Here is a 14,232-nt window from a genome sequence, read left to right on the forward strand (position 1 = left end):
CTCCTTTTGTGAAGTGTGTAAGACTTAATTCCAGCCTGTTTTCTGACTAGCAGGCTGGTACCCTCACAGGGCAGGAGCATTATCTTCAGAAATGGTGAAATGCCTCACTCTCGTCAGTCTCAATCGTCTTGCATCCGTCTCCTCAGTTTCTGTCCAAGTAAGTTATCTCAAATTCTCACCGTTTCCTGGTTTGTACACCTGCTTCATATTTACTTCACTTCAATTGCTGGAATTTTGAATCAAATCAAATAAACCTGAATCAAATTTAAGTTCCTCGTGACATTTCAGATTCTTTCATTTTACTGTGCATGTCCTGATGACTAATTATATTAACCACCATTTTGCCATTTGGATATCCTGTCTTGTGTAGTTATTACTCAGGTGTGTACCCATTTTAAAAATTGGGTACTTCCTCTCGTTTATTTTTAACAGTTCTTGTATATTTTGGATATGTCTTTTGTCACATGTTTGTTTTGCAATATCTCGTATCAATTTGTGGCACATCCTTTCATTTTCTTATTAGTATCTGTGGATAGAAGTTCTTAATTTTAAATATAATTTGGGTTAGTACCTTTTATTTTCTGTTTAATCTTTGTTTACCCTTAGATATAAAAACATTCTCAAGTGTAATTTATTTTAAAATTATATTTTATTTAAGAATTACTTTTTATTTATTTGAGAAGCAGAGAGAGAGAATTCTCATCTGTTGGCCCATTCTGCAAAAACCTGCAGTGGCCCCAATTTGGAGACCAAAGCTGGGATCCAAGAACTCAATTCAGGTCTCCCATGTGGGTGTCAGAGACCCAGTAGGAAAAGCCATCATGTTCTCCTCCTAGGGTGCATGGGAGCAGTAAACTAGAGTAGGAAGCAGAGGCATTGGAATGTGAGATGTGGGCATCCCAACCAGTCTCAACCACTGGGCCAAACAAAGGCATTCAGCTACATTATCTCTCAGTTTGTCTTTAGTGTTAGTTTTTACATTTAATTCTTCTACATATCTGGAATTAGTTTTCCTCTGTGAGGTGGTGTAGGAGACAAGAGTAAGGTTTTATGTTTAGACATCCAGCTGATCTGGCACCTTTATTATTAAAGACTGCTCTTTCCCAGCCTCACTGCAGTGTAACCTGGGTCAGAGAACTGTGTGTGCATGGCTCTGTGTTGAGTTTTACGTTTTGTTCTCTTGATTTTTTCTATCTGTACCATACTGTTTTAATTCTTGTGGGTTTATCAGTTTTTAACCTTTATTATTTTCTGTAATTTTACTAGGTTTAGATATCTGGTAACAAGTCTTGGAACTACGGTTGATCTTGAAGACTGTCTTCACTACTCTGTCAGCATTTTCATGTAAAATTCAGTGTCATAATCAGTTTCTGTAAAATTCTAGGATTTTGAGTGAAATCAGCATTTAAGGACTAGGAAAAAGTAACATCTTTACAGATATAGTTCTTCAAATTTACAAATAGCTAATTCTTCCCCTTTAGGTATTTTAAAATCTATTTTTTCTTTGAAGATTTCATTTATTTGAGAGGTAGAGTTACAGACAGAGGGAGAGACAGAAATAGAGGTCTTCTATCCAGTGGTTCATTCCCCAAAGGGCCACAAATGGACAGAGCTGGGCTGATTTGAAGACAGGAGCCAGCAGTTTCTTCCGGGTCTCCTATGTGGGTGCAGGGGCCCAAGTACTTGGGACATTTTACACCGTTTTCCCAGGCCATAGCAGAGAGCTGGATCAGAAGTGGAGCAGCCAGGACATGAACTGGCACCCATCTGGGATGCTGGCATTGCGGGCAGAGGCTTAGTGTACTGCACCACAGGCACCAGCCCCTAAAATCTGTTTTCAATAATATTTTATAATTTTCTGTGTAAATAGCTTACACATCTTTTGTTAAATTTATTAAGTATCTTATACCACTATTCCAATGTTAATGATAATATGTTAAAATTATTCTGGGCCAGGATTGTGACATAGCAGGTAAATACCACCCATAATACCCACATCACATATGGGCGTTGGTTTGATTCCCGTATGCTCTACTTCTGATCCACCACCCTGCTAGTGGCCTGGGAAAAGCAATGAAAGATGGCCCAAGTGCTCGGGCTCCTGCCACCCACATGAGAGACCTGGAAGAAGTTCCTGGCTTTGGCTTGGCCCAGCTCCTGCTGCTGTGGCCATCTGGGGAGTGAACCAGCAGATGAAAGATATCTCAATCTCTCTATCTCGATGCCTCTCTATCTCCCTCTCCCTCTTTCCCTTCCTTTTTCTGTCTCTGAATTGTGACTTACAAATAAATATTTTTTAAAAATTGTTATAATGAATTGCTTATTGCTGGTACGTAGAGCTCATTGAGGATCTTTGTATTTTCGCTATATATCTCATAACTTCGCTAAAGTAGCTATTAAATAATTTTATCTCTAGAGACTTTTGACTGTTTCCCATGAATGTTCATGTGATGTATAATGACAGTTTCATTTCTTCTTTTCAATCCCGGTACCTTTCTTTCTTGTTTTATTGAACTTGATAGGACTCCCAGTATAACTGTGGGGGAAAAAAGTGATGATAGTGGACATCTTTGCTTCATACAGTTTTAGGGAAAAGGCAATCAGTATTTTATTATGAAGGAGGATACTTATGTTACGGTGACTGGTTTGCTTGTTTCTGCCAATGCCCTCTATTGGAGGAAGCTCCCTTGTAGTCTTAGTTTGAAGAGAATTTTTTTTTTAAATTATGAATGGATGTTGATATTTGTCAGTAATGAGATGACCATGTGAGTTTTACCCTTCATTTTATTAATACAGAGAGTCACACTGATTGTGTTACATTCCTGGAATAAACCTCACTGATGCAGGATACTGGAATACATTAGATGGCTTTTAAAGACCAAAAATGGTTTCCCCAACCATCAGTACAGACTGCTGGCAGCTCTTAGTCAATTGTCTCTTCTAGGAATAGCCCTATATTGAAGAGATTAGCTTAACCTAATGTCACTGTTCCTTCCTGAGGTCAACCTGCCTCTAGAGTGAATATACAAGGGAATGAAGATATGGACTGCATAATATACTAAATGTATTCACAAATAATAATAGCATGTTTTGTTTCACAGACCACAATCACCAGGCAAAACTCTCACCCCTCAAATCTAATCTTTTTTTTAAGGATTTATTTATTTGAAAGTCAGAGTTAAACAGAGAGAAGGAGAAGCAGAGAGAGAGAACAGTCTTTGATCAGCTGGTTCAATCTCCAATTGGCCGCAATGGCTGGAACTGCATCTGTCTGAAGCCAGGAGCTTCTTGTGGGTCTTCCCATGCAGGTGCAGGGGCCCAAGGACTTGGGACATCTACTGTTTTCCCAGGCCATAGCAGAGAGCTGGATAGGAAGTGGAACAGCTGGGTCTCAAACCAGTGCCCATAAGGGATGCCAGCATTGCAGGCGGCGGCTTTACCCGCAGCCCCTCAAATCTAATCTTTGAAAGATAATCTGCTACATTATCTCGTGGCATGTTTGTATTGTGTTATCTTTTTCATTTAATTCTTCTACTCATCTGCAAATACTTTGTATATATATAAGTATACATATAAATGCGTGTATATATGCTTCATTAAATAAAATGTGCCATTTTACTGTGAATGTATTTAGAATCTTATAGTTGGAGATTATAGTCTATATTCTTATTGAATTAATATTTTTATCATTTCAAAATATATCTGTTTTGGGGTCAGTGTTGTGATACAGTGGATTAAGCTGCCACTTGTGATGCCAGCATCCCATAGTGGAGTGCCAGTTTGAGTCCTGGCTACCGTGCTTCCAATCCAGCTGCCTGCTAAGGTGCCTGGGAAAGCATCAGATAATGGGTCAAGTACTTGAGCCCCTGCCACTCAAGGCAGAAACCTGGAAAAGTTCGAAGCTTCTAGCTGTGGCTTGACCCAGCCCTGGCCATTGCAGCCATTTGAGGAATGAGCCAGCGAATGGACAGATGTCTCCATCTGTCTCCGTGTGCCTCTCTCTCTCTCCATCATTCTGCCTTTCAAATAGATAAAATACTTCATCCTAAATTTTATCATTGATAATAAGAAAGCCTCACCAGCTTTCTTTCGATTAGTACTTACATAGTGTATTTTTCCCCCATGATTGTATTTTCAACCTTTAAGACATTTTATATTTAATGGGCCTCTCTGACAAGCAGCATCATTTTGCATTTTAAGTCTGGCAGTCTTTGTCTATTAGTTTCTTTTCTATGAAGCATTAAGTCATTTAATATTTATTAGAATCCCACAAGTTGACTTAACTTTACATCTACTATGTTACTATTTGCTATTTAACTTCTTTGTGTTTAGTTCCCTTTTTTTCTTCCTTATTAGCTTATTTTTGCAATCAACAGTTTTTTATATTGTAACATTATTTCTCGCTCTGTTAGCTTATTGTTTATGCATTGTTTCATAATTTTTAGAGACTTCAATATATTACAGACTACTTAATATATTTATTTCCTTGGCAATGCAAAGATCTTCTTTCCACTTACGTACTCCACTTGAGTTTTTTATGATGCTGTGTTCATATATTCTAATTCTATAAATATTTTGAAACCCACAAGATTGGCCAGCGCCATGGCTCAACAGGCTAATCCTCCACCTTGCAGTGCCGGCACACCGGGTTCTAGTCCCGGTCGGGGTGCCGGATTCTGTCCCAGTTGCCCCTCTTCCAGGCCAGCTCTCTGCTGTGGCCAGGGCGTGCAGTGGAGGATGACCCAAGTGCTTGGGCCCTGCACCCCATGGGAGACCAGGATAAGTACCTGGCTCCTGCCTTCAGATTGGTGCGGTGTGCTGGCCGCAGCGGCCACTGTAGGGTGAACCAATGGCAAAGGAAGACCTTTCTCTCTGTCTCTCTCTCACTGTCCACTCTGCCTGTCAAAAAAAAAAAAAAACCCACAAGATAGTAACATAATTATTGTAGGAGTCGTCAAAATTCTTCTACAGTACCTAAATATTCATCTTTACCAGTCATTGCCTTGCTCTCTTGATCGATGTGTGGTGCTTCCCTCTGGGTTCATTTTCCTTTTGCCTGAGAAAGTCTCCATAAAGTAATATTTAGGACAAATTTGCTGCTGAAAATTTCCCTGTTTTTATTTGCCTGAAAATATCTTTATTTTTAATTTTGAAGAATATCTTCATTGGATTTAGAATTCTAAGTTGTAATTTTTCAACATTCCAAACATCATTCCATTGTTTTCCTGCTTCCATCATTCCATCATAGTTGTCTTGGTTTCTCCTATAAACTTAACTGAAGTTTTTTTCTAACTGCCTTGAGGTTTAGCCCTTCATCTTTGATTTTTCAACAGTTTTTAGCAACAAACTTCCCATATGAAATTTTCTAACCTGCTGAGGCTTTATAGTTTCTTAAATGTGAGATTTCAGCTTTACTTTCTTTTGAAAAATATTTAGCTCCTATTTCTTCATCTGTTACTTCTGTTCTACTCTTCCTCTCTTCTTGCCTATAATTAGTATGCATTTAGCACTGTGTTCAAGCTGGATATTTATATGCTCCTAAATTTCAGTTTACTATGGGTATTATCAGCTGTATCTAATCTACAATTCATCATCATACTTTTTTTATTGTACATATTAGCCTCAGAATTTTCTATTATTTTTGTAGAATCTAGATCTCTAGTAACTTCTTTCATGTTGTCCATTTTCTTTTTAACAACATTAACCATAGTTATTTGAAAGCGTTTTTCTAGTAATTCTTTTATCAAGATCGTCTGTGAAACTGCTTGTATTGCCTTTTTATGATTTTGGGTTTTGGCCATTGGTTGTTTGTTTTGAGGCCTGGTAACTTTTGACTAAATGACAGACCCTGTTAGAAACATTGCAGATGATCTGGAGGGTAGTGTCTTACTCCACAGAGAATTTATTTATTTTTCTGGCAGCCAGGTAAGATCTGGAAAGAACACCTCTACCACATTCATGTTGTGTTTAATACATTTTGAGAGCTATTTTTTTTCCAGTTCTCCCTTTTCTATAGGGTAGCTTTCTATTTATGTCAATTAAAGCACCGAGGATGCTTACTGGGCTCCTCTGCCTTAGGAAGTTCTCAGATCCAATCAGTGTATGACTCCCCAGCATTGCAAGACTGCTAAGTTTTCTGCCTGCTCTTTTGCTTCCCAGCAGATGCTTCTGGCTGATTTTTTTGTTGGTCTGCTTTTGTTTTTTATATCTAGCCCCATGGATCCTCAATTTAGTAAACCATGCCTCCATAAAAATTATAAGCTAAATATCAGAGTCAGACTTAGTTGCTCAAGACCCAAGTATTTGGGCATTTTCAAACTCCACACAATTCTCCCAGTTCAGTGAGACAACTACAAGCCCAAGACTCTTGTTTTTGGTTCACCCTTTGTCTTTATCCGTGAATCAGGGAATACCCCAAAAGAAAAATGCAGAGGTCTTTTTTTCTCCTTGGAATCCTAGCTAATCAAGTTTTATGTGTCTTGGTTGTGTTCTAGTTTCTTACAACAGTATTTTACTTTATTTTTGTGTTTTGTGTTTCATTAGTTTTGATAGTGATGATAATTCCAGTCATCTCCAGAAGCATAAATCTCTGTTATAACATGTTGCTTTCAAGACCATGTTCTATTGCCTTTGCTGGCCGGCCCTTCCTTCCAACCCTCTATCAGGGGCCCATCATTCCTTATATCTCTTCTCTTTTCTATCTACCTTCATGTCCCAGATCATCTTATCTAGTCACAGAACTTCAGAGAGCAACTAGTGTCTGAGAATACCCTACTTTTTTCCAGTAGGTTCACCCATCATAATAGGATCACAAGCTACTTGTCCTCCCCACTTACATATCCAGTAGGTACCTCAAATTTGTGTTGTCTAAACCCAGTATGTGATTCTTCCCATATCAAATCCTACTGTATCCATGAATTTTCCATATGGATTGGTGGTAATCCATTCCAATTTTCAAGATGTTCTAGCCAAAATTGTGATTTTAAAATTTTCTCATTTATAAAAAGGGAACAAAATTCATGTAATATATATGTGTAGATATATATAGTTTTGGGAGCATAATACTTTTCACCCTACCCTCCCTCTCTCCCTTCCTTATGCTCTCTCCTTCTTTTCTTATTTTTCTTTTAATTTTTCCTATCACTTTCCTCTCCCCATACTTCAGAAAATCTTGTTGGTTGAATCTTCAAAATATATGCAGATTTTAAACTGCAGGTTTCATTGTTAACACTGAGGTTGGAGCACCACTGACTCCTAGCCTTCGCCTCAGATTACTTCACACTCCCTTAGTACCTGCTTTTTTAATAGAAAAGGCACAAAGAGGTTTTTTGTTTTTTTTTTTTGTTTTTGTTTTCGACAGGCAGAGTTACAGAGAGAGAGAGAGACAGAGAGAAAGGTCTTCCTCCGTTGGTTCACCCCCCAAATGGCTGCTATGGCCGGCATGCTACGCAGATCCGAAGCCAGGCACCAGTTGCTTCCTCCTGGTCTCCAATGCAGGTGCAGGGCCCAAGGACCTGGCTCATCCTCCACTGCCTTCCTGGGCCATGGCAGAGAACTGGACTGGAAGAGGGGCAACCAGGACAGAATCTGGCACCCCGGCTGGGACTAGAACCCGGGGTGCCGGCGCCACAGACAGAGGATTAGCCTAGTGAGCCGCGGCGCTGGCCAACAAAGAGTCTTTTAAAATCTGATTCAAGGGCCAGCGCCGCGGCTCACTAGGCTAATCCTCTGCCTTGTGGCACCGGCACCCAGGTTCTAGTCCCAGCCGGGGTGCCAGATTCTGTCCCAGTTGCCCCTCTTCCAGGCCAGCTCTCTGCTGTGGCCAGAGAGTGCAGTGGAGGATGGCCCAAGTGCTTGGGCCCTGCACCCCATGGGAGACAGGAGAAGTACCTGGCTCCTGCCTTTGGATCAGCGCGGTGCGCCGGCTGCGGCGGCCATTGGAGGGTGAACCAACGGCAAAGGAAGACCTTTCTCTCTGTCTCTCTCTCTCACTGTCCACTCTGCCTGTCAAAAATAAAAAAAATCTGATTCAAGTCATGTCACCCATTTGATCAATATCCCTCAATGGCTCCTCATTTCACTCATAATTAAAACCAGTGTCCTTAAGTAAAATAATGTACAAAGCCATACCTTATCTTTCTCCTTTATTTTTTTACTTATTCTTTTTCTCTTTTCCATTGGCTCTGCAACAGCCACATTAATCCCCTTGATCTGTAAGCACATTCTGCCTGTAGTTTGTTCTTACCTGATTTTAAGTGCCATAAGACTTAGAATTTTTTTAAAACGCTTATTTATTTGAAAAGCAGAGTTACAGAGAGGCAGAGGCAGAGAGATAGAGAGGTCAGTCTTCCATCAACTAGTTCACTGCCCAGATGGCTACAATGGCTGGAGCTGGGCCAGGCCAAAGCCAGGAGCCAGGAGCTTCCTCCAGGTCTCCTACGTGGGGGCAGGGGCCCCAGGACTTGGGGCATCTTCCACTGCTTTCCCAGGTTATAGTAGAGAGCTGGAGCAGAAGTGAAGCAGCAGGGACTGGAAGCGGCATCCACGTGAGATGCTGGCACTGCAGGCTGCAGCTTTACCTGCTACGCCACAGTGCCAGCTTCAAGACTTGGAATTTCTTATGCCATTGGTTTCTCATGTGCTTAGACTTTGAAATCATAAGATTTCCTTTACAAAATGAATACTGGACATAGTAACATTGTGTTGACTTGGTGGAATGTAAACATGTGAAAGGTGCCAACATTGTGGCTCAGCAGGTTAAGCCACCATTGGTAGCACTGGCATCCCAAATTGGAGCTCCAGTTCAAGTCCCAGCTCCATTTCCAATCCAGCTCCCTGCTAAAGCACCTCAGAAAGCTGTGGAAGATGGCCCAGGTATTGGGCCCCTGCCATCCATGTGTGACACCCACATGGAGTTCCTGGCTCCTGGCTTCAGCCTGACCTAACCCTGGCTATTGCCATCATTTGAGGACTGAACCAGAGGATGGAAGATCTGTCTGTCCCTCTCTCTGTCACTCTGCCTTTCAAATAAATGAAAAACGTATTTTTAAAAAATGAACAGCTTAATATATTGTTTATAAAATAATAGTGGTGATAAAAATATTAAAGAGTCTACTTTTAGGGATATAGTTGAGAAATAGTATGAACACTGTGATAAGAACTCTTACAATCAAAATGTTTAGGGTTTTCTTTGACATGATGGTAATGACCCTGAAATTGGTTGATGTGGCTGCTGATCCGTTAATTCTGGGATAGAGCAGAACATTTCTAGCAAGCTCAGCTTTAAAAGCTCAGGTGATTCCACTGAGAAAAGAAATTTCCCGGGTTCCGGCCATAGACATGATCTGTAATTGCATGTGTGCGGGTTTACATACATGAGTATACAGTGGATTTTCCTTATTCATGAGTTCCATCATTTGTGAACTCATCTACTTGCTCGAATTTATTTGTAATTCTCATACCCTTAAAATGAGTATTCTCAGAAATTTCAGTTATTTAGCGATCCATGTGCACAGAGCAGCAAGAACAATTAAGTTGCCTGATGGGTGTATTTCTAGTTGTAGTCCTACAAGGCAACGTTCTACCTTCTTAATTCACTTCAAGTATACTTTTTGATATTTGTGGCCATGTAGTTTGCATTTTCACACTTTTTCTTGGTTCTTTCACTGTTTAAAATGATCCCTAAGCATAGTGCTGAAGGCTACTTTGTGTTCCCAAGTCCAAGAAGACTGCCATGTGCCTAACAGAAAAAATACATGTGTTAGATAAGCTTTTCCCAGTATGTGCTATGGTGCCAGGGCCATGAACTCAAAGTCTGTAAGTCAACAATATAAATTAAATGGGTGTCTTTAAACAGAATCACAGAAAATAAAGTTATATACTGATTGAGGAAAATATTGTGAGCAAGTGCTTGAAGAATCCTGATCCTGTATTTCCCCGAGGAGCGAGGATTCAGAACTTGCTAATTTAGTGTTTACAGAGCCTTTATAAAACAGTCATTGCAAATGACAAGAGTCAGCTGTAATTGTGTTATTGCCAGCTTCTCTCCAGTTAGACTGAGTGTACAATTGAGTGGAGAGATGAGTATTAGGCATGTTCCTAGATGCCCCGTTCCAGTTAGGTGAGGCACACAGAAGATGCTTCTATTTCACTATTGTGAGTGAACGAAAACTGCTAGGTTATCTACCTGGGAAATTCCACTTTAGGAGAGAGCAGTGCTGAGCCCTTAATAAAAATTCCTGATGCACAAAAGTGATGCTCCCAAGACACTCCATTAAAGCTTAGCATAAAAATTAGGAGCACAGACTCAAGTCCAGGCAGTCTGGACTCAGATATACTCACCACCACCACCTACCAGTGACTTTCGCTAACAACCCCACTGAATTATAAAAAGAGGACAAGGATAGCCTCTAGTCCATAGAGTTGCGATGAGGCCTGAGCGAGGTTCACAGGAATAATGATTAACATTGGGCTTGATACACAGTAAGTGTGCTGCATCTTAAGTAAGTGTTCAACAGTAAGAATAATGGATCACAGTAATGACAAAGTCATGGCTAGTAAGGACCATTCTTGAGGTAATAATAATGGTTGGAAACCATTTTTACTTCAACTAAAAATGATAAGACCGTTTGAAAGGGGGATGTTAATCAATATCCACAGGACCTCCGTGAATGAATTTTCTTTCTTCTCCACTCCTCTGCCTGTAGCATTTCTTTTAAGATTGACCGATTGATTTAAAAAGCAGAGTTACAGAGAGGCAGAGAGACAGACAGAAGTTTCCTTCTACTGGTTCACTCCCCAAATAGCAGCAATGGTCAGAGGTAGGCTGGTCCGAAGCCAGGAGCCTAAAGCTTCTTCGGGGTTTCCCACCCAAGCCATAACAGAGAGCTGGTCAGAAGTGGAGCACCACCCACATGGGATGCCAGCACTGCAGGTGGTGGCTTTGCCTGCCTGTAACATTCCTGTTCTTGCACACTACATGCAAGTCCTGGTCCAGTCAGGTTTGGATGTCTCCTGGCCTTCACAAAAAATGAGGCAGGATTAAGGGTGAGGGAGTGGTGAAGAAAGGTGGGGGCAGTTACCTCTCCTGCTGCTCCCACTGGTCCAGAGCTTATTCTCAATCTGTCTTCCCCAATCTCCATGTACATGCAGAGGAGTCTGGGAGCAATTTTAAAGTCACTACCTGACTACTTCCTGTGGGAATAATGAATCCAGATCTAGATTTAAGCTTCATCATAACTTCACTACGTCAGAGCTGAAGGATTCTCAAAGATGATCTATGCAAGGAGGAGATAGCTTACTTACGTATGAACTTGACTAGTTCAAAGGGTACCCAGACATTTGACCAAACATTATTCTCAGTATGTCTGTGATGATATTTGTATGAGATTAACTTCTAATCAAAGTAAAGCACATCATCCTGCCCAATATGAGTGGGTCTCATCCAGGCCCTAAAAGGCCTGAATAGGAAAGTCAGTTTCTTCTACCCTTCCTGCCCCCACGGAGTCTTTAATGTTCTCCTGCCTTATCCAAAGCACTGGCATCCAGCTTGCAGACTGCAGAGTGGGCAGCTGTCAACCTCCACATTCAAGTGAACCAACTCCTTATAAAAATGTCCCTCTTTCATATATATATATATATATATATATATATATATATATATATGTATGTATACACACACACACACACACACACACAATGTACTGGTTCTCTTTCTCTAGAAAGGCAATATACCAGGTAAACCCTCCTGTCTCCATGGCAGACTCCCTTTACCACTGAGGACTAACAGATGTTCTTAATATAGCCTTTCAGAAATGGGGCGTTGACAACATTGGTCCAGGGTTCTCTTCATCCCTGGCAAAGTCCATCCATGTAACATGCTTTCTCTGAGTCAATGCAGGCCTTATAGACGCTCAGAAACAGAGTGAAGGTTCTCCTGGGTTACATGACACACCTCAGGCCCATGGATCTTAACTGCTAACCTTGGGATGCCAGCTTTGCTAACTGTGTGACACTGGCTAAGTTCTTTAATCGTAGGAGGCTGGCTCTTCTCATTGGTGAAATGGAGAAATAAGTATAGTTTTTCCAAAAGGATGCTATCAGGATTATATATAAAGTATGCAGCATACTATATAGCATACAGTAATGTTAAAGAAAATATTTATGACATTTGTTAAATCAGTAAGGCAGACTTCATTCAAGACTTACAATAGGTTAATGAAATCATTGTGATGGGGTTTTGTGCTAGTGTAGAAAGACTGGGCTCAGTTCTAAATGTAGCACAGGCATGTGGAAATTTATAACCAAGGAGCAAAGTGGAGGGATGGGAAATTAATTACTAAGAGAAAGTCTTGGGGTAAAAGAAGGATTCTGGCTAATCCAACCTAAAAGGATTCTTACTGTAAACTGGCCAGGGTGATCAGACATCATCTGGGGGGTGCGTGGAGGATGATGACATCAACTATCAATTTAGAAGGATCCTTGGTATTACAGAACAATGTAAAGGTGGACATGAATACTCAGTATTGAGAGTTGAGTTGGGAAGAGGATTGAGAGGAACCTGACTAAAGTCTGGTCAAGCAGAGGCTCCTTGTCAGTAGGCATTAGAAACTGTCACTCAGACCACTACCAAAATATTTCTTCAAATACCTACCCCATCTGATACTACTGGTTCATTTGGAATTCCAAGCAAAGGTGTTAACACAGTAAACTAGGGGGATCTGCATGAATACTCACCAAATCAAGTATGCCAATATTATTCCAGCCTTGCATAATAGGGAGAAAAGAGATAAACATGGGGATGACCCAGCAGCCTCCCAACATCAAGGCGATGCGCAGAGGCGTCATCTTGTTCCTATAGACCAAAGGCTGGCAGCAGATGGCATAATACCTGGGGAGAGAAAAGAGCAGGTGGGGCCATGGGCAAGGAGGAAGGGAGGGAACAGGAAAGGAGAACAATAGGTGAGTAGAGGAGAGGGAAAGGGAAGGGAGACAGAAAAGAGAAAATAGAAAAAGACAGTGGAAACGACAAGCAGAGAAAATAAATGAGGGAAAAAAGAATAAATGAAGAATCAAGATGGAGATCAAACAGCAGAGAAGGAAAAGGAAGAGAGAAGGGGGAAGAGAACAGAGGAAAGAAAAAGCAATTGTACAACACTGTTATATTGCCCAGTTAGTTGCTGTTCGGATACATACTCTAGATCACACCTGAAAATCATTGCCTGGAGTCAGCAAATCTGACATCCCTCTTCACCTCCCAAATTTAACCCTTCCCTGAAGCCTGGGCATCGAGGAGTTTCTATCCAGCCTTCTGGGCCTCAGGGTCTAAGCTCGGTAGCCCCCTTCATCACACCTGGAGGTCACCTAAGCATTTCCCTGCAGCTGAGATCCAATAACTATCTCAGATCTTCCCTCTTCTCCTTGATCCTTGTCTGTACTGGGGTCATGCTCCAGGGTCATGTTCTTTAAACTGTGGTCCAGGGATTTCTCTTCTTTCTCCACTCGGCATCAGACACCTAAGGAGGCCATTTTACAATGCAGACCCCAAGGGTCTCCTGAATTGGAGGCTGTGGGGAATGAGCCAGAGATTGCATTTTGACCATCAGGAGCCATTACTGCTGTTTGCTAGGCACACCCAGTTCCCTCTTTCCAGGCACATGCATTTCCTGGCCTCCTTAAGTTCAAGGGGCCCAGTGAATTGTTCCGTCCAGAGTCATGAACAGAATTGACATGCATCCATCTGGAACAGACCAGTTAAGTTTTTCTTCTAATGTCGAGAAAATAAAATTTCAAGTATTTCTTGTTGAATCATTTCATTCCTACTGATTGAGACTACTTCACTCTTATTTATCAAGCTCTTATCTCCCTTCTGGGACTCACTAATCACCCATTTTTGGGTATACCTTCTGCCTCTGGTCCTAGCTTTCTTCCTACCTCCAGAGGTTCAGCTTGTCCTGGTAATGGTCTTGTCTCTAATTTCCTACTGCTCCTGCATGGTACTGCAGCTTTGGAGATCACCCTTCCAGGCCCAGGCATAGCACAAAATTTGATAGCAGGCAAAATACTACAATAAGCCTATCAGCTATTTTTCTTTGGAAAAGTAAAAAACTGAAAGCAAAAAGGCAGCCTGGGGGCTAAACCTAAGAAGGGCTTGCTCAGAAATTCACTTAATCTACAAAACTGACAGGGTAGCAAAGTCTGACTGAAGGTGACAGTAACAGAAAGTCATGATAA

The 14,232-nt window shown here is 41.1% G+C and overlaps 1 protein-coding gene across 4 annotated transcripts in view; it reads right to left on the reverse strand.

The window, feature by feature from the left end:
- Window positions 1–14,232, reverse strand: part of HTR4 (5-hydroxytryptamine receptor 4) — a 187,967-nt gene that overhangs the window by 54,109 nt on the left and 119,626 nt on the right. For all 4 annotated transcript variants that reach the window (XM_008255225.4, XM_008255221.4, XM_008255222.4 and 1 more), the window contains one exon: window positions 12,736–12,889. In XM_008255225.4, the coding sequence (XP_008253447.2) occupies window positions 12,736–12,889 (154 nt within the window). The remainder of the gene's footprint in view (window positions 1–12,735; window positions 12,890–14,232) is intronic.

Source organism: Oryctolagus cuniculus, chromosome 6, assembly GCF_964237555.1.
Source record: "Oryctolagus cuniculus chromosome 6, mOryCun1.1, whole genome shotgun sequence".
Taxonomy (NCBI): Eukaryota; Metazoa; Chordata; class Mammalia; order Lagomorpha; family Leporidae; genus Oryctolagus; species Oryctolagus cuniculus.